The following is a 19,933-nucleotide window of genomic DNA, read 5'->3' on the forward strand; positions in this document are numbered from 1 at the left end:
AGGTAAGGTTATGCATTGTTTAGACGTCCTTTGGACAGCAAATAACCATAAGAGCTTACGATAGCAAAAGATAACTTCCGAACTGTGTAGACGAACCTGATCAACCTCAGTCTGGGCCACGTTCATATCCGCTCGCAGTAATCCATTCAGGTGTTTGTAAGGGGGAGGGAGGCAGTTCAGGGTTCTGATGATCGCTGACCTGTATGACTCTGTTCGGGCAGGTGTGTGGCTGTGAGGACAGTTCAAACGGCAAGGGAGGCATGTACATACCGGTGCCGGGGCCGTCGGGACCTGCAGGCCCCAAGGTACCGCATCAGCGCTGACAAATGCACGGTTGGAGTTCCTGTGCCCGTGCTGAGGTGTAGTGGTCCAGCCATCATAACAATTGGGTGCGGCCGGGATGAATGCCCTATCATGTCGTATCTTTGCTCTTTTCATGAGACAGCAGCCGAGTATTGTTTAGCATGTTCAAGCACAGCTGATGGCGACAGGGCCGGCCGATCACGAGGCCCGTGAGCTGGCGCCATCGCCTCGGGGCCCTGACTGAACGTGGAATGATTCACCGCCCCCGTCTGTGACCTGCGCTGACCGCTGTCGGCCGGCTGCCGGGCAGGGCGACGTCGGCAGCCCAGGCCTCTCCATCGTCGGCGAGCCAGGCCCCCCCGGCCCGCCCGGTCCGGCGGGACGGAGCCAGGTGGGGTCACCCGGCCGGCCCGGCATCGGTCTGCCAGGTACGTTCCGTCCGTCCCGTCTGTCCCGTCCCGTCCCGTTCCGTCCCGTCCCGTCCCGCGGCTGTGCTGCCATCGCCGCGCCGACGAGCCGCTGCGATGACGCGCTGCTTCGGTGCAGATGGCGCACGTGTACGGGCGCGCCGCTCGCCGCCTCGCTGCGGCGGCGGCCACGCGTGCAGGCAGACGGCGACGGGAATGTTGGCCTCTGAGCGTTGGCAGGAGGCCGTTTATACGAGCTTTGTTGGCTACTGTCAGCGCCATGGTGTGTGCGTCCAGTGACGCATGTCCTGAATTAGTCCATGCTGAGTGTGTGAGACCATGTGGTTTTGCGTTGATGGCATTGTAAGTAGCGGCGGCGTTGATGCTGCTCTCACCCGTCGCTGACGCTGAATGGTTGGATGGTGACGCTGTGGCGCCACTGTTAACGATGTGATGGAGCATGACCTCAGTGGTGATGTGGCGATAACAATTGACGTCACTAACAATGATTCGGTGAGCGACACCACTGATTGTGATTGTGCGCTTCACAAAGGGATGAGAAGGCGTCCCACCAACTCTATCACGGAGCTCCGTCTGCAGCTGGGCAGCGGTAGGTTTAGACAGTGGTTGTGATTGAACCTCTCCCCCCCCCCCGGGCACCTAGACGCCCTGGTGTTGAGCGAAGCAGTCCCCACCCCCGACTCACACCACCTACAACTCCTGCGCGTGCTTGGTCGTGATTGCAACCATGGCTCCCCTCCCGCCCCCCCCCCCCCCCGCCAACACCAAAAGCGCATACGAGCCCTGGTAGTGACGGGGAGCAGGTCTCCATCCTCTCTGCCAGACTGTAACTGGAGAACCGGCGCCTCTCAGCTGGTCGGCGTTATCTACAGGAGCGGCTTCGCCCCTTGCTCATGTAGAGGAAGCTTCCAATTAGGCTAAGACTATCTCCAAATGTGAAAACGTTCCTGGTATTGCACCACTTTGAACAACTCAGGACAAGTTGTCGGCAGATTACTCGATTTAGCGCAATAACGTCATTATTTCGACTAAATCCGAAACACTTGTCCTCCAAACACGGCCATTCACTGGCGCCGTAAGGTTTGGACCACGCGCCGCGCCCGTGATGCATCGCGCTTCGGTGACCGGGGTGCTGGCTCAACGCCGCCAAGTCTGGCACGGGTCCCGCGAAGGCAAGCCGCGTCCTGTCTGTTGGGAGGTGCTCATCAGTGATGGTTGGCACCATGGCGGGAGTCACCCCTTGCCGGCTCGTCGCTGGTAGCTTGCGGTGGTCCGTTCAGCACAGACGTACGCCGTTTCAAGGGACCGATGCGGGCTTCTCTCTCGCGGAGCCAGTAAAGCGGCCAGCATTGGGTTCACGTTGACCGAACGATGTGTCTTTGTCAGGGTCATTCGCACCGTTAGCTGGCGCAGTGTGAAGTGGCTCCCAGGGATTGTCCCCCCCCCCCCCAACCTCCCCTCCTCCCCGCCCGTCCAGCCCTGACGTTGGGTCGGGAGGGCCTCACACCTCATGCCAATATCGCCCCCTTCCTTTGTTTGTTTTTGCCACCAGGCCTGAGTGAGCCCGCGGTGTTGCATGAAGCTAAACATTTACACTTATGAACCAAGATGGCCTGTTTCCCATGCGCGTTGACATGTGCAGTTACACATATTGCCAACTCAGCATGTTTTCGACTGCTCCCTAAACTGTCACCATGGTACATGACAATTCCGAATGCTTTCTTACGTGTCCAATGAATGGCATATTCAAGCATGAAGTATTGCATGTGGGTATTTTCGTTTAAAGTAGGGAGAATGTCTTCTCACGTGTCTGAGTGCGTTTTACATTCAGACATGAAGTAATACGCGTGGATATTTTCATTCAAACGGCGGGGAAGGCCGCGAACAAGTGTGATGGTGATCACGGTACTTCATCGATCCACAAACGTAATATTTGCGCACATCAATGGGTAGCGCCGTTATCATCTTTCATGCCGCCCTCGTTTCGCTTTGTTGAGGGACATGGCGAAGCGCTCTCCGTCGCATTATGCGTGATCGAAAGAGTTGTCATGCATGCGTACTTGTTGTTTGTGCTATCTGAAGTGTTCCCTAAAACCGTCTGCCTGCAAAAGCTGGATCCCATGCGGACTGCAGTTAGCGTATTATATAAATACAGTACCGTTTTTTAAAGGTAGCACTGGTCTGCGTGTTTGAGATCAGAATAATGTCAGTGCGTTGTGATGGTAAGAAGGAAGGGCCACTAAAAGATTACGACACACTCAAATATATCCCTTGTCCTTATTGTGAGCCGAATGATGTGCGCAAGCTGCGTATCACGGCCTAAATAATAGCTTATAAATGTTGCTCCTGTGACATGTGCTGACCCATCTTCTCATGTGTAATTCTGTCACACCGGGTCACGGGTTCAGCTTCAGCTTCTTTCTGTGTCCCTACAGGCGGCAGGAGAAGAGGTAAGGTGCAAGTCTAGCGTTTGCAGTGAATGTGGCACCAACATGAACCTAGATTATTCAAATGAATAAGTTTTGATAGTCTACAGATGTGCTTAAAGAGACCCGATCTCGCTTGCGTGGAGTGTGCCTGAACGGCTTCCCATCACCATGCGCGAGTGGTTCCGTCCCCTCTGACATGTCCGGCCATCCCGGTACGGACGCGGAGGTGTCGGTACTGTTCGTCGTTGCATGCAACAGAGAGAAGTGATATCAGAGTTGGATGTTCTTAAGTGTTGGCTGTAAATACGATCCATGCCTTTTGCCAGCACCTGTCGCGTTCCATGTGTGCGTTTAAACGCGTTTCAAACGAAGACAGCGCGGCGAAAAGTACCTGCAAGAAAGATGGCGTTCCTTGCTTGCGTCGTGTTTTTGTTCTGGGTGTGTTGATTGGGCACTGGATAGGCATCGTGTGGACGCGCGCTGGTAAAAGAAGACGTGAACACGATTGCAGATGCGGTGAATTGACGTAGAGCGGTAGCTTTTAACTCATGCATGATATTACGGAGAGGGCTGGAACCTGTGGCTCATCTGTATCTTGGTATCTGTCAGTCATTTCGAGTATGTGCTAGTTGCGTGTGCTACCAGTTGTGCTCTTGTTCGTTGCAAAACAGTGGAGCTCGAGATAAGGTACCTATACTGTCGCTGACAAGAACTGCTATCTTGGCACCTTATGTCTCCCTCTGGATTTTGCACGTTGCTCATCACCAACGCCTTGAAATACCCTTACATCCTCTAAATCACCAGCAGGGCCAGACCAGCTGTGTTTTAATCAGTGACCGCGTATGTGAAGCAGTGCGGTCGGCCGTGACCGTACCCCTGTGCAGGTCCCTGATATGCTGAACTCGCGCCGTTTCTCACTGTGCTGACCCAGTGCCGGTCCGCGGGGTGTGCTGACCCTGTGCCGGTCCGCGGTGTGCTGACCCATGTGCCGGTCCGCGGGTGTGCTGGCCCTGTGCCGGTCCCCGGTATCTGACCCTGCGCCGATCCCCCGCGTATGCTGACCCTGTGACGGTCCGCGGTGTGCTGGCCTGTGCCGGTCCGCGGTGTTCAGACCCCGTGCCGCTCTGCAGGACCGGCAGGACCGCCTGGAGAGTCGGGCTACGGCGGCCGCGGCGGGCAGCAGGCGGCCTCGCCCCAGATCGTTCCCGGCGCCGTCACCTTCCCCAACAAGGAGGCCATGCTGAAGGTCGGTCGCTTCTCTGCATCACGGGCGCGACAGAAGGCCACATCACGGGCCGGCTCGGTCAGCAGCGTCAGTCGCTGCGCCGGGGCAGCTGCTCACCACGTTACCACCATACGGCCTTGCCACGCCCTTGTGCGACCTATCCACTGCTCCTTGTCACCTGTTCTCGACCACAGCCATATGATATCTCCCCAGGTTTCACACCAGGATTGTTCGTCCGAGTTCCATCTGACTCGCCGACACGACGCGTACATCATGCATAGTACATTTTAGGGGACCTAAACCACAAATACTTGCGAAATACACGTTGAGCGCCAAGCTACCGTGGCTAACTGCGTTCTTAAAAAACACAACGATCTTTTATGTATTGTGCATCATGTTTTGAAGGATTATCCTCCATCGTCCAGCCGATGTGGTGATCAATTAAACGCGGAACCCGTCTCCACTAGACGCTAGAACTTGAAAGCAGATGTGACCATATTGTCATGCGTTGCCAATCTCAAAGCCACTTGGTGCGAACCTCATCTGTAGATGCATCATCCCTTCCGTTTTAATATTTAATCACTCGTCAACATTGTGCGAACCCGACCCGACCCAGGCAGTGGACCTGGCAAAGGTGCGAAATCAGTGCGTGATGTGTATGTCGGTGTGTGACCTGCGTCGTGTGACCTGACAGCGTTCCGAGGTCAGCCCGGTGGGCACGCTGGCGTTCGTGATGGACGAGGAGGCCCTGCTGGTCCGCGTCAGCGCAGGCTGGCAATACGTGTCGGTACGTAACCTCGGTTCGCTGCGACCACCTCGTCTGCATTGGAATTATGGACTTCCGACATTTTGGATTCAGTATTGGAAAAACTTTTTCAATTTTGTTGTGCGGGGACTGTGTTTGTGCAAAGTTGACCTCCATCCAGCCGTCTACGTGGGCGGAGCTGGGGTCTGTGAACCTGTTGTGTACTCTGTCGGTGCGCAGACCGACTCTGTAACACCTGCCGTACCTTTGCACAGCTGGGCTCCGTGGTGGATCATAAACCGACAGAGCCACCCACCACCACTGCGCAGACGGCTGAGCACAGATCGCCGCCCCCCTTCGAGTCCGGCAACCTCGTCTCGCAGGTGGACGGCCCCAGGGTGAGTGGGAGTGAGGCGAGGGAGGGGGCCGACCGTGCACCGAGAGGCTCTGGCTCCGGGGGCGGTGTGCGTGGCGGCCATGGACCATGAGGCTTTGGGTCCAGGGATGTTGTGCGTGCCGACCGTGGACCGGGAGACTCTGGCTTCAGGGATGGTGTGTGTGTCGGATAACAGTGGACCGAGAGACTTTGGCTCCGGGTATGGTGTGCGTGCCGACCGTGGACCGGGAGACTGACTCCGAGGATTGTGTGCGTGCTGACCGTGGACCAGGAGACTCTGGCTCCAGAGATGGTGTGCGTGCCAACCGTGGACCGGGAGACCTTGGCTCCAGGGATGGTGTGTGTGCCAGCGAACAGTGGACCGAGATGCTCTGGCTCCAGGGATGGTGTGTGTGCCAGCGAACTGCTGGCAGGACGACTGCTCGTGGAATTTACCACCTTCACAAGCATGAAGGAGTTGTGACGCACTCGGTGTAACTGATCGGTGTGAACATTCACGGCCTTGGAACGGGGTGGCTGAAAACTAGCATATAAAGCTGAAGGTCCGCTATGCGCTGAATATTGTGCGACACTGTTTCTAACGTCGTTGTTTTGTTTTCTCCCAGCGCTATCCGCACATGGTAAGTGCCCCCGAGCTTAGGATGGGTATCCCTCAATAAGTTCACTATCAAACCCTCGTGATGGATACACATGCATGGATGTTATATGATAATGTTGAATTAGAATAAGTGGTGACGACATTTGTGGAAGCCATCGTTTTAAGTAAATTTGGCCCCTATGGCTCCCATACGTCATCAACATATCTTTGAAAGTCATTCATTTATGTTAATTTTGTTCTTATGGCATCCTTACGTAACACAAAGAGTGCGAATTCCGCTACATATAGTTTGAATTGGTCGAGTACGGTTATCACACCGTTGCGTTCGGTGTCATGGGCATGCCATTTTTACACAATGATTATTCTTGGGCAAAACTACCTACTTGAGGTGGAATTTTGCCTGCGGCTATTAAAAATCGGCCCCCGAGCAGTGCCGAAAATGAAACAGCTGGTAAAGGACCTGGCTCCTCAGAGGGACAACATACCCATAGTTAGCGAGGTATTACGCATTAAACCCCAGGACGTTTGCTGTATCCTCCCATATCGTGCATGGCGAAGGGAATTATGAACAATCTGGTTTCGTGAACCTTCTGATATTTCACCGTTTTGTTTTATCCACTGGGCAGGATGTGACGGCCCCACCTTACCTCATGCCTCTGCGCAGAGTTGTGTGACCATTTCCAGCTGCCCCATGGTTCTTGTGCACAGCTCTGTGACCCTTCCCTGCCGACTCGCTGCAGAGTTGCGTCTGGCGGTGTGCTGCGCGAGTTATAACCATTCCCGGCCTCTGCTGTGCACAGCTGCGCCTGGCGGCGCTGTGCGAATCGTGACCACTCCCTGCCTCTGCTGTGCACAGCTGCGTCTGGCGGCGCTGAATGAGCCTCACCACGGCGACAAGATGGGCCTGCGGGGCTTCGACTACGAGTGCTACCGGCAGGCCCGCCGCTCCAATCTCCACAGCACGTTCCGCGCGCTGCTCTCGTCCCGCACGCAGAACCTGGACAGTATCGTGCGCACCGAGGACCGCACCCTGCCCGTGGTCAACATTAAGGTCAGAGGGCGGGGCGGGGATTACGGGCGGACCGTGACCCGCGATAGTGTAGATGGTGAGGGGGTTAAGCTGCGCGTCTGTGCTTTTAGAGGCCACGGGTTCGATTCCGCGCGGTGCCCTGCCCCCCTGCCAGGGCGAGAGGCAAGCGACGTCTAGCCTCAGTGACTGAACCTCAGCAGACGGGCCCCTTATGACGAGCCGACGCGCCTTCGCCAGACAACTCGGTCAGCGGTTGGTTGTGGCGCGAGGAGGCCGACCTAATGGTGAACAAGGCGTTCATTATGGGGGCTGTGCTTATGCGGAGACTCTTTTAGGTAGATGCTGGAAAGGGGGGGGGGACGTGTGATGGATGCATAAAGAAAAGTTAACTTTGTTTTAATGTACGACATTTATTGCGGTAATCTAACCCGACCGCTCTTGTCTCGCCAGGGTGATCTCCTATTTGAGAGCTGGAAGAGCATATATAAGGGAGACGGAGGAGTGTTCGCGCAAAGACCAACGGTCTACAGCTTTGACGGGAAGGACGTGTTACAGGATGCGTTGTGGTAAGATGGGCTTTAGTGTGCACAAATCCCGAAAAAGTGGCTGCGTTGTGAGGCCACGAAAACATTGGCAAGATAAGGCTTTGAGTCGTGCTGTCGACGTCCCGTGCCTTTGTCTGGCATGTTGGTACTGTCACTCTTGTGTTGTGTTAGGTTGTAGGTTGATAACAGTCATGATTCGGTGAAGTGGTACTCCTGGGACCTGCACTGATCGAGTCTCATGCAATGACCGAGCTGTGTATGACGTTACAATGGTCACAGTCTCTGGTGTGTGTTTGTCAGCTCAGTATCTGCTGCTTAGCCTGCCTCGTCGCCATGACCAGAGCCCTGCAGTCCCTGGCCGCTATCTGCCCAGTCAGCAGCGCTGCCAGCGGCGTCACTGCAGACATGCCCTCTGACCATGCTCGACGTGCACCCCCAGGCCGCAGAAGATCGTCTGGCACGGTGCCACCGAGCGCGGTGAGCGCGACCTAGACAATTACTGCGACGCCTGGCACTCCTCTTCTGCTGACAAGGTCGGCATGGCCAGCAGTCTGTTCCACAGCCGGCTGCTCGAACAGGAAACTTACGCCTGTAACAACCGCTTCATCGTGCTCTGCGTCGAGGTGGGCAACATGCGGCGGCGGCGGCGGCGCAGCGTCGACAGCGACGTGCTGATGAGCCCCGAGCAGTACGCCGAGCTGCTGCAGCAGCTGGACTCGGAACAAGCCGAGTAGGCGACCCGGTCCCCGGCCGCTGCAGCCGCCCGGCCGGCCCAGAGACGTGATACGCCGGCCACCGCCGGAGTTGTTGTTGTTTTCGTGTCGGCGCCGCGCCGTTTGGTGCGTTCTGCTCTCTGTTCTGCTGTCCGTCTAGCGGGTGCGCACCCGCCGTGTGCTTGGATTTGTGGACTTGACGCGGGGCGGCCACAGGCAATAAGCACCGCTGAGGATGAGAACTTCTTAATTTTTTCCGGGCATTTCGCGCCGCGGTCAGCGATTTCTATGCGAGGCCCTGTGAGCACAATCACTGCCAGTGTTTGTCAATAATCATCTTCTTTTCGGAGGTGCGTCTACGGGACATCATTCCATCGGTTCTGGACACGTGATATGTTTTATCCGCGTGCATTGCTTGCTTGGGCAGCGGAATGCCTCGGTTTGAGAGGTGTTGTCAATTTTTATCACGTGTTTCCATTTTGTGATAATTCATAACGCTTTTAGTTGAACTTAAGTATGATTTAAGGCTTAATTAGTCTTATTGAAAGCAAGAGCTTTGACGAGATGCTTTGGTTAGCTTACGGCTTGTTTTAGTTACAACTTGGTCAATGCGATGCTAATGGTTTTCTGCTTGTGCCAAACTTATCACGCTAGTCCAGTGTAGTTTGTTTTGTAAATTTTAACATTTCGGTGAAAATGTGACGAGCTGGCCGGCCTTCTACCTACGGCAGCTAGGGCCTCTCACAGAATTAGCACTTTTTAAACGAATATTTGATGACCCCAATCCTTTTTTCTCCGCGAGTTTTGAGAACAGTGTGTAAAACAAACCCTAGCCCTGCGGTCGTGTGGCAGTTCTTCCATTTTCAATAATAGCTATGTATGTATTCGAATTAGACCTGTAATTGTGTGCGTTCTTTCCACATTGCTGTATAGGGAGATCGGCTTCGCTTTGATGTTTTGTGAGAAATAAACGTAGTCAAATGTATCTGTTTCTGGATTTGCATGGTCCTGAAATACGTGCACGCTAAGTGTCAGGGCACTAGTCTTCAAGACGCAAAATACAACAATTGTGAGCTGAATTTTGTAAGTCCAGGCAAGTACACATATGTGTATAAGAAAGGCTGTTCTTCCGTTTCATCTATCAGTTTTACATTTTTCAAATTATTGATGCAAAGTGAAGCTTACTCATTTAATGTGTCACTAAGCGAAAACCGTTCTTTGCTACTCTTTATTGAACAAGCTAATGGCATAGTATATAGTAATGCCTTATTAGTGCAAGCGTGTACTGCGGAGAACTTGTGTGAAAGCAAGAGAAGCAAGCAGACACACAACCTCAACACGAAGCCATTACACAATCAGCGAAGGAGTGAATTGTGTCATTCAAAGCAATGCGTCACTGGGACGAGTCACGCAACAGTCAGCGTGGTGACAACTCTTTGGTGTTATTACCATCCACTGCGGTCACGGAACTGTACGCCACGGCACTTCAGGATGCTCCACGTATACACCCGCAATCCTAATGTATTCTTTCAAGACTGTTAAGCTGCACCCCAAACGCGACTCACAATCTTAAGTCAATCAAAATGCAAATATTCGCAGACGGAATAAATCTTACACAGCCCCGTTAAATGTTTGCATGTTTGCCTTATAAATTCGCTTTAAATTTGCTCAATCGATTCACATAACAAGACAGGGGATCAACTCAGCTGACACCCGTGTCTGACCCAATGCGCCATTGACGATTATCTCGAAGGCTTCGGCGTGCGGCCGGCAACTGGGTACGGGCATCCGCCAGGCTAGTCTATAATGCGTTTTTGAACATGCTCAAGAGAGGAGGGTTGTCACGAGAGAGACAGAAAGAGAGAGAGAGGGGGGAGAGGAGGAGGAGGAGGAGGAGGAGGAGGAGGAGGAGGAGGAGGAGGAGGAGGAGGAGGAGGAGGAGGAGGAGCGGGACCCCACGCGCATGTTGCAGGCGTTTTGCATAGTCAGGAAAACTCTAGGTGTTTCACGCAATGCCAGCGTTGCATGTAGCCTTCCTAAAATCATCCTTTTCACGCTAGCTGACTGGAAATAGTAAGCGCATCTTCAAATATCCAATAAAACGTGATGGTTACCGTAAGCGCTGTTACTGCACTTTTTGCCGGGCAGATATTATCATTTCAAAGCATTTCGTGAAACGCCAGAAAAGTTTTGGAGACGTTTCAAGCAAAGTATGACAAGACGGGGCAAAAATTATGTTGGAATGGGCCGCTTACGTTTGATGTTCCAATGCACGATTACTGTTGTCCACCGCACTTTCTCCTCAAAGCATAAAACTAACCGCTCTACCTGATTACGCGTCAACCATAAGTTCTCAGTCGTTTCAAGTGCGCGGTCAGTTCTGAGTAGATCATGAAGGAAGTGCACACATGTCTGTGCATGCGGAAGTAGCCGCCGAACAGCAATCAGGAAAACAGGGGCTTGCGGAGGCCTCTCTTGAGCAGCCTTCGTTTCACGAACGGAGGTTCACCACGTGCGCGTGTTTGGCAGGTTCGAAACAGTGTAGCACCATGCACAAGTGCTACTGCACCGCTCGTAATGAGCACGCTTAGATGTCACAATGGCACGTCCTGCGTCAACAAGCAGAAAGACGAATGGCGATGACTGTTGGCCACACACGAGCGAACTTGTTAAAAAAGAGGCACGTTGTCTTTAATCATCGTCTTCGAGCGTTGCTTATCTTGAGCTACAAAACGAATGTCCCGCTTATTTCGAGCTTTTTTAGTTAGTCCTGTCAGCTTGGAGAGATGAATGTTTGAACCTGTCCCTTCACCCAGTTCCAAACAGCGTAATTACTCTGACTTTGGGGAGCGTCCGCCTCCTCGTGGGCACTCCAAGCAGCGCCTAAGGCTTGCAGTCAGATTGCACAATGATAGTGGGGTTATGGAAGTTGCATGAAACGCCGGCATTACAAGAAACGCTTATCTTTTCCTGCAGTGCCGGTGAACACCAGATATCTGCGACACATCCAAACCTTTGCTATTATGAAAGCGTGTTTAAGGCGCACACTATTCATTGCTAACAGCCGGCATCGACCCTGTGCGTGCTTGCCACCAGTTACGTACACGTGGCCAAGCACAGCGACTCGCTAAAATTGATGCATAGGTATGGACTACACGCGCAGCTTATCCTGCACAGAATGACTGATGTGAACGGCAGCACGAGTCGCACCGTCACCATCAGCGGCTTTAAGTCTGCCGGTACGACGTCAAGAGCGCCGCAATACGGTCAGCTCCGTGTGAAAACACCGGGATGGATTTCATCAGGTTGCTTCAAGTTTACTTGTCTTACCACGTTTCCTTAGACTAACAATTCTGCCTGGAACAGCGAAGCATTTGGTTAGAAAAGCTAGCCCCGTGCTCCAGATCAGTCAGGTCGCCGTCATGTCTGATTTGGGTACGGAACGGTGACCCCAACATCCACCTTAAATCATTATTAGTGCATTAAACGTCGATCCCAATTATCTAACCGACGTACCGATAATTATCTAAATGACATACCGATAAAGCTTGATTTATGCATGTGTCGCGCGCTTCTAACGAAACGACCACAGGAAACCTTCGCTGTCCTCTCTGGCTCTACCACAAAAAATAACGAGAGAACTTGAAGAGCACGACCATATCATGGCCGCCAACCGCTCCCCAGCGCCATCTTCTTTGTTCCACCATCACTGCTTCCTCTGCTCCAGCATCTGGCGGTACATCTCCATCCCCTCCCGGTTGCACTCGTCGTAGTAGGGCAGCGTCGCCTGCAGGTGCGCCTGCCAGGTGCGCAGGCGTGCGTACGAGTCGGTGCGGTAGTTGTGCGCCTGCAGGCGGGAGACGGTGGCGAGCAGCGACAGGTCAGCGATGCTCAACCGGTCGCCCACGGCGTAGTGGCCCTCCAGGAAGCGGTCCAGGTAGTCGAGCGACTGCTTGAGAGCGTTGGCCTTGGTGTCGTCGGGCGCGTGCCCGTGGTGGATCACTGGCTCCTGGAGGCACGTCCAGGAGGCGGGTCACACAACAGACAACCGACGGCTCCTGGAGACACGTCCAGGAGTCGGGCCACGCAACAGACAACCAACGGCTCCTGGAGGCACGTCCAGGAGGCGGGTCACACAATAGACAACCAACGGCTCCTGGGGACACATCCAGGAGTCGGGTCACACAACAGACAACCAACGGCTCCTGGAGACACGTATGGGAGTCGGGTCACACGACAGATGTGTACGGAGAACCAACGGCTCCTGGGGTCACGTCCGGGAAACGGGTCACACAACAGACAACCAACGGCTCCTGGGACACATCCAAGAGTCGGGTCACACGACAGACGCGCACGGACAACCAACGGCTCCTGGGTGCACGTCCAGGAGTCGGATCACACAACAGAGGCGCACGGACGGCCAACGGCTCCTACGGACGTGTCCAGAAGTCGGGTCACACAACAGACGCGCACGGACGGCCAACGGCTCCTGGGTGCACGTCCAGGAGTCGGGTCACACAACAGATGCGCACGGATAACCAACGGCTCCTGGGTGCACGTCCAGGAGTCAGGTCACGTAACAGCCCACATGGATGTGTGGCAGCGGTGAATCTCCTGGGACTTAGCACCGGGCTCGATCCAATGCTCCCAAACTGTGTCGCAGCTGTGATGGAGCGTCGCGTTCGTACATACAGTGTCTGCATACCCGTGACACTCAGAAGGCATCCGCGAATGGTAGCGAAGATTGATTGCCTACATCGGGCGGCGGTGCGTCAAGTACGCATGCAGCAAATCACTCACTGGCAGTCGCATTTGTGATGACTGGAAAACAATGTCAAGTATGTGAACGACCTAGGAGGTAGAGCGCTTACCATTGGAGCATATTGCCCGTGCCTTATCAGTAGCACGGGCAAGCATATTGGCCGTGCTACTGATAATAGTACAGTCAGATTACACTAATCCTTACTGACAATGGTAAGGATGAGCGTTGAACTGACCAGAAAGCTTATCGGCAGACATGTGTAAAATAAACTCACTTGCTTTCTGTTGCAAACCAAAATCATTATATTTCATTTAAAATAGGTTGTTTGTGTTCAATCCTAAACATTAAGAGGTCCAACAATAAAAACAGCATGGGACCTGAATCATTTAGTCAACGCGGACACATGCATACGCACACGCACATGCACACACACACACACACGCACTCACACGTACACGCACACGCGCACGCACATGCACGCACACACGCAACACACGCACATTTGCTGTTCATGATATCCAGAATGCATCATGTTCTTACATGAGCTGAGAATGCGTCACTGATTACCATGCAATGTAATGTTATGATGGTGCCCAACACGGCATCGGGATGAAGGCCCACATGGCCGAGAACAGTGCTGGTCATTAAGCCGGCAGGGTATGGACGTCTTCAAATTAACCATAGGCTAAGACAGTGATGATGGCCTTATTCCTCAGAGAAAAACCACCAGAATGGAGACAAAAATGCGTTGATATGTCGTCAGCATGCCCTTATTGTAACCAATAGCAGAAGTCCTATCAAGACTTCTGGATAGCAGATACAAAATAGCGGACTTCTGCTATTGGTTTTGATAAAGGTATGTTGCAAAAATTTTAACGCATGTGCATCTCCATTCTCCTGGTTTTTCTCCGAGCAATAAGGCTATTACTGCTGTCTTATTTATACGAACAATGTTCCTCGCAAATGCACTTAACAGTTAACCAAAGGCTACCAAAAATTCCATCCAGTTCTTTACTTCCTCATACAAAAAAAAAAACATTTCAAACGGCAGATTTCCATTTTCAATGCGATGTAAGCACTTTTCCCCTCTTCCTTTGGCTAAAATAGGAGTTATGGAGAGTGCATTAGGACGAACTCTTGCCAAAACAAACAAAAGCAATCAGATTAAGCAAAATAATACGGGACAGATATATATATATATATATATATATATATATATATATATATATATATATACATATATGTTTTTTTTTTTGCCTCGGAATAGCGTAATTCACTCGAAGGCAACTTTTGACCGGTCTGATCCCCTTAACGTATATATTACCTTGTGGAGAGAGTAGGGTGAGTTGTATCATGTCCAAGAGCATCAGGGTGAATTATTACAAATCTGCGCGATGGATGACAGTTTTGAATCACTCAGCGGACTCACAGCAGCTCGCTTTACCTTTCAGGGTACTTCTGGCTGCCGCCTGCGTGCACACGCCTTGGGATGAGAGCGACAAACAGGTTTTTGTATATCGTTACCATAGCAATCGGTGGAAATGTGTCCTAAGGCAATACGGCATAACTAAACCAATCGTAATGCTACACGGAGTGGAAGGGGAGTTCATGTGTGCTTTATGCTGCTGCAACATGGTGCTTCTCTGCTTGCCCAAGATTTCGGGTGGCGCGAGCTGTCTTCCAAGTCGGTACATGCGTGTCAGCTGTGCACGGGGCATGTTGTATCAGTAATAGAATGTACCGACCAAATGTAACTGACTTGCTGCCAATAATTGCATGATATGATTGCCGCGACTTACAGTCATTCGGATGGTAAGTCGCTATTTTCTACGATTATGTAGACCAGTAATCTCTCCCGAGCAACAGAAACAGGCTGCAGTGGTCGCACAGCAAACTCAGATGAAATGGCAAAAATTTGTCATGTCAAAGTCACGATGAGTTACGAAACAGCACAGACGAGCACGTTACGTTTACACGTCGTAACGCATTCCGCTTACTGGCGATGCAACTTACTCTATGGCAAAAAGGTAACATAAGCACAACTTTCCCAACATACGATGCAATTTTCCGGGCTCAACTTCCCTGGGTAGGGCAAGTTGTCTCAGTTGAGAGGAGGTCATTCAAAAGTTATTTACCATAAAAAGAAATGCTCCCCAAAACGTAGCAGTTACACAGAAAACTGAAGGTTATACCTGTCTGCAGATAAAATAATAATGTTCCTATCCTCAGTAGTTAAAGCAGGCGGGAGCCCAGACTGAAAACTGTAAAACTCTCCCTTCTCTCCCCCATCCAAGTATTCTTCCACACACACTTCACATACCGGCGGGAATTGTCGAGAGAAGTTGGCATGGCAACGCCGCCGCAGCGAGTGCATTGCAATGGGAGAAGTTAAGCGTATGCTAATCGCTAGTTCCCGTGAAAACCGACGCGCCCTGCCGCCAGCGGGCGGCGCCGGGCCGCCGAGCTCAGCTGCTCACAAAGTATTCCAGAATGGCCCTGTTGAGTGTGACCAAGTCGAACTGGAGCAGTCGGTCGATGGTGGCGCGCCTCTGGTGGTCGTTGGCGGGGGTACAGGTGGTCGTACTCAGGCCGGCCGTGTGCGCTCACCAGGTACTGCAAGATCGCCCGGCTGCAACACACAGCGCGCGCGCGCGCGCGCACCACGTCACACCTCGTGCACAGAGCGTCAGGGGCACGCGCACACCACGTGCACGCACTGTCGCTGGCGCTGCTGCTGAGCGGCGCGGACACGTTCAGCGCCGGACGGCGGTGGTGTGGGACGGACGGCAGTGGTGTGGGGCTGACGGCAGTGGTGTGGGGCTGACGGCAGTGGTGTGGGACGGACGGCAGCGGTGTGGGGCTGACGGCAGTGGTGTGGGACGGACGGCGGTGGTGTGGGGCTGACGGCAGTGGTGTGGGGCTGACGGCAGTGGTGTGGGACGGACGGCAGTGGTGTGGGACGGACGGCGGTGGTGTGGGGCTGACGGCAGTGGTGTGGGTCGGATGACAGTGGTGTGGGACGGACGGCGGTGGTGTGGGACGGACGGCGGGTTGGTGTAGGGCTGACGGCAGTGGTGTGGGTCGGACGGCAGTGGTGTGGACGGACGGCAGTGGTGTAGGGCTGACGGCAGTGGTGTAGGGCTGACGGCAGTGGTGTGGGTCGGACGGCAGTGGTGTGGGTCGGACGGCAGTGGTGTGGGACGGACGGCAGTGGTGTAGGGCTGACGGCAGTGGTGGGGGACGGACGGCGGTGGTGCGGGTCGGACGCTGGTCGGACGACCGGGGAGAAACGGACGTGGCTGAGGCAAGGCAATAGACGGTGGTAGGGAAAGGAGTAGGGTAGGAGTATGGAGAGTAGTAAGAGTGGAGAATGTGGTAGTAATAAAGTTAAAGAGAGTGCTCTTTCACGGAGGCAAGGGAGTAGGCGGGTCCGTGGAGAGCCAGCGGCGAAATGTTACCGGTCGAAGAGATGGACAAACGGACGGATGAGCAAATAATGCAGTTGCGCAGTAACATCAGATGGCACACTGCGCTTTCCATTGTCCCCGGGGTGCAAAGACAGCCGTCCCTTGATCAGTTGGCTGCAGTTCGCCTTGAAAGACACCAGTTCAACGTCATATGAGCACAGTCGGCGCTTATGTGATGACCTCTTGCGAAACAGTGACTGAAATAGAAGTCGGATCGTTGCTCAGGGCGTCAGAATTGCATCGAACGCCTTCTCGGTGAATCCGCCTTTCTACTTAGTGCGCTCTAGCAGGGGTCATGTTCGACACCAGAGCAAGATTACACGGGCTATTCAGCTAACATGCCTCATTCATGCTCTGGCACGGCGCTCAGATTGGCTCATTCTCAGCCCACTCTCTCACTCACGGAGCCTATTCATGGTATGGAAATCAGAGGTTCTGAGCGGGATGGCAGAGCGGTAGCGAAAGAGGGACAGGGATAGAGCGGGAGAGAGGGAAAGGGAGTGAGAGAGGAGGAGAGAGCGAGAGAGAGAGAGAGAATGAGAGGAGGGAAGAGCAACAAACGCCCACCATATTTGTGCAACCACGTGTAGCACGAAAGTGTGCAAGGACGGACAACCGCTTGTGCCGAGCAACGAGCGTCGATGACCGTCCGCCGCGCTCTTCGAGACCGTTCTGCTGCATGAGGCTCTCGCCACGGGCGGCTCTCGTCAGGCGAGCCGAATTCAGCGCGCCGTTCCCGACGGTCCACACCGGTCGGCGCGTCCGCCGCTGGACAGCTGAGCGCTGCCGCGGCGCCGCGGCGCCGGCTCGCTGCCCATGCCGGGCCGAGAGCTGGCCGCGATGCACTCCCGCCCGCCGCGGCCCGGCCCGGCGCTGCACACATCGGACCCCTCCAGCCATTAGTCCTGACGCACTCCCGCCCGCCGCGGCCCGGCCCGGCGCCGCACACATCTGGCCCTTCCGGCCATTAGTCCTGACGTACTCCCGCCCACCGCGGCCCGGCCCGGCGCCGCACATATCTGACCCCTCCAGCCATTAGTCCTGGTGCACTCCCGCCCGCCGCGCCCCGGCCCGGCGCCGCACACATCTGACCCCTCCAGCCATTAGTCCTGACGCACTCCCGCGCGCCGCGGCCCGGCCTGGCGCTGCACACATCTGACCCCTCCAGCCATTAGTCCTGACGCACTCCCGCGCGTCGCGGCCCGGCCTGGCGCTGCACACATCTGACCCCTCCGGCCATTAGTCTTGGCGCGCGAACGCAGCCCGGCGCGTCGGGCCGGCGCTGCACACATCTGACTCCACCGGCTACTAGTCCTGACGCGCGTGCGCAGCGCGTCGGGCCGGCGCCGCACACATCTGACCCCTCCGGTCATTAGTCCTGACGCACTCCCGCCCGCCGCGGCCCGGCCTGGCGCTGCACGCATCTGACCCCTCCGGCCATTAGTCCTGACGCGCGAGCGCAGCCCGGCGCGTCGGGCCGGCGCTGCACACATCTGACCCCTCCAGCCATTAGTCCTGACGCGCGAGCGCAGCCCGGCGCGTCGGGCCGGCCGCGCCTGTGGTGCAGCCTTGAACCGCCGTCGAATAAACAGCGCCGAGTGGCGGCCGCGGCGGCGACGCGCGCCGCCAGCGCTGCCGCCCTGTCGCCTGCCGCGACCGGCCGCGCCGGCGAGGGAGAGGCACCGGCGGAGACCCCGCCAGCACGGGAGCCGCCTGTGCCAGCGGCGGACAGGCTGATGCGACCGGGGACAGGTGCTGGCGTGGCGCACCGAGCTCAGACAGGGCCGTACATGGCCCGCCGAGAGGGCGGGCGATGTAGTCTCCGCTGGGGCTCGGGGGAGCTGACGGACGTGCGGACGGCACGCCCAGAGCACGGGTGATGGCGCCGGTGTGCCGGAGGGCTGGATAAGCGACTGTCTTCTCGGTACACGGCGCTATACTGGCTCACAAGGGGGTGCACAGAGGTATATGTGCAAACTGACAACCCATTGGTAGACATGTGTGTGGTGCGCAGGCACTGGACCGTCTGGTGGACGGACGCTAGCCGCTTGGTGGGCATGTACTCGTCATGGACGTGCAAACTCGCCATGGACATTCATATCGGTGTATGGAACGAAATTATCTTACTAGAGACAGTGACGTCACTTAATATGCTTTGAGGGGGGGGAGGAGGAGCTGTCAACCTACACCCATTGCTGCCCTTACCCCCCCCCCCCCCCCCCTCCTCCTCCTCCCATTCCGCACAATGTTTCTCTCCGCTCTCCAACGCATTTGGGCAAAATGGGAATCCCGGGCCAAGGAAACGCAGAAAATATCCCTGAACTTGATATAACAAGGCCTGGCATTTCCGCATTATGAGTGGCAAGTTCTAATGCTAAGCTAACGGCTTTTATTATGCCTGGTTAAACGATGGCATAATTCTAAGTAGCAATAATACCGACGATACTCAATGTTTCGAGCCGTGCTCGACTTTAAGAAAGTGTGCATGACGCATGCATCCAGATCATCATATATTTAATATACTTCATATGCTTCCAAACTCTTGAGGATGAGCACAGCCTCAAATTCTTAAAGCTGCCAATATAATCGTCATTTGCATTACAAAGTTATTTAACCAGTACTTCCTGGTATATTGAAGGCTGCTAACTTAACATAAGAACTTTTAACTCACCATAGTCCTGAACGGTTGGTCTATGAACACATTGCTATAGATTTAACGTTGATCTTGAGAGCTCCTCTAAAGGTGTTGCAAACCACTCTATGGCACAACGGTATCCAGCTGTCCATACACCTCCTCACTTATAAACAGGAGCTTCACATAGATGCGATTTGTTTGCTTCAGCTTATGACGAATGTATCATATGACAGATTATTACGACTTCTTCGCGAACGTGACGTGCTGTTTTATCGAGGACGTGCGGCACAGGCAGCGGGCCCCACCCTCGGTGATTATCGAGGACGTGCAGCACAGGTGACAGACCCCACTCTCGGTGATCCAGATGGCCGCTTGCACGTTCGTTCACAGTCGCACACAGTGCTGAGGGCAGGGTGCACACTGCGCACACTTCCTTCATAAGTGAGAAACGATCAGATTGTCTGAAGAGGAGTGAAGACGCGTGCGAACACGCACGAGTAACCGTCCCGAAAAGCGGGAGGGAGGAATCCCTCTCGAGGGGGACAACTTCCACGGATAGACTTGGCGTTAACGCTAAGCTTTCACAAAAATTGGTGGGTCAGTTGCGCACGGATCTCCAGTTCTGATGCCCACGGTGTCAATCATTCTCCTTGGGG

The 19,933-nt window shown here is 54.4% G+C and overlaps 1 protein-coding gene and 1 pseudogene across 1 annotated transcript; one reads left to right on the forward strand and one right to left on the reverse strand.

Annotated features, from left to right (window-relative positions):
* The first annotated feature begins 194 nt into the window (after window positions 1-194).
* Window positions 195-8,442, forward strand: LOC119098671 (collagen alpha-1(XV) chain). The gene is made up of 8 exons (XM_037221655.1): window positions 195-305; window positions 614-731; window positions 4,291-4,406; window positions 5,080-5,172; window positions 5,406-5,528; window positions 6,982-7,176; window positions 7,606-7,721; window positions 8,140-8,442. Exons 1-8 carry the CDS (start codon window positions 204-206, stop codon window positions 8,432-8,434), a joined length of 1,158 nt encoding a protein of 385 aa, XP_037077550.1. The 5' UTR covers window positions 195-203; the 3' UTR covers window positions 8,435-8,442.
* Window positions 8,443-10,330: 1,888 nt separating this feature from the next.
* The window catches only part of LOC119099010 (glutathione S-transferase D4-like), a 29,508-nt pseudogene continuing 19,905 nt past the window's right edge, over window positions 10,331-19,933 (reverse strand).

This window comes from Pollicipes pollicipes, unplaced genomic scaffold (genome assembly GCF_011947565.3).
Source record: "Pollicipes pollicipes isolate AB1234 unplaced genomic scaffold, Ppol_2.1 Scaffold_4740;HRSCAF=5597_pilon_pilon_pilon, whole genome shotgun sequence".
In the NCBI taxonomy this organism is placed as follows: Eukaryota; Metazoa; Arthropoda; class Thecostraca; order Pollicipedomorpha; family Pollicipedidae; genus Pollicipes; species Pollicipes pollicipes.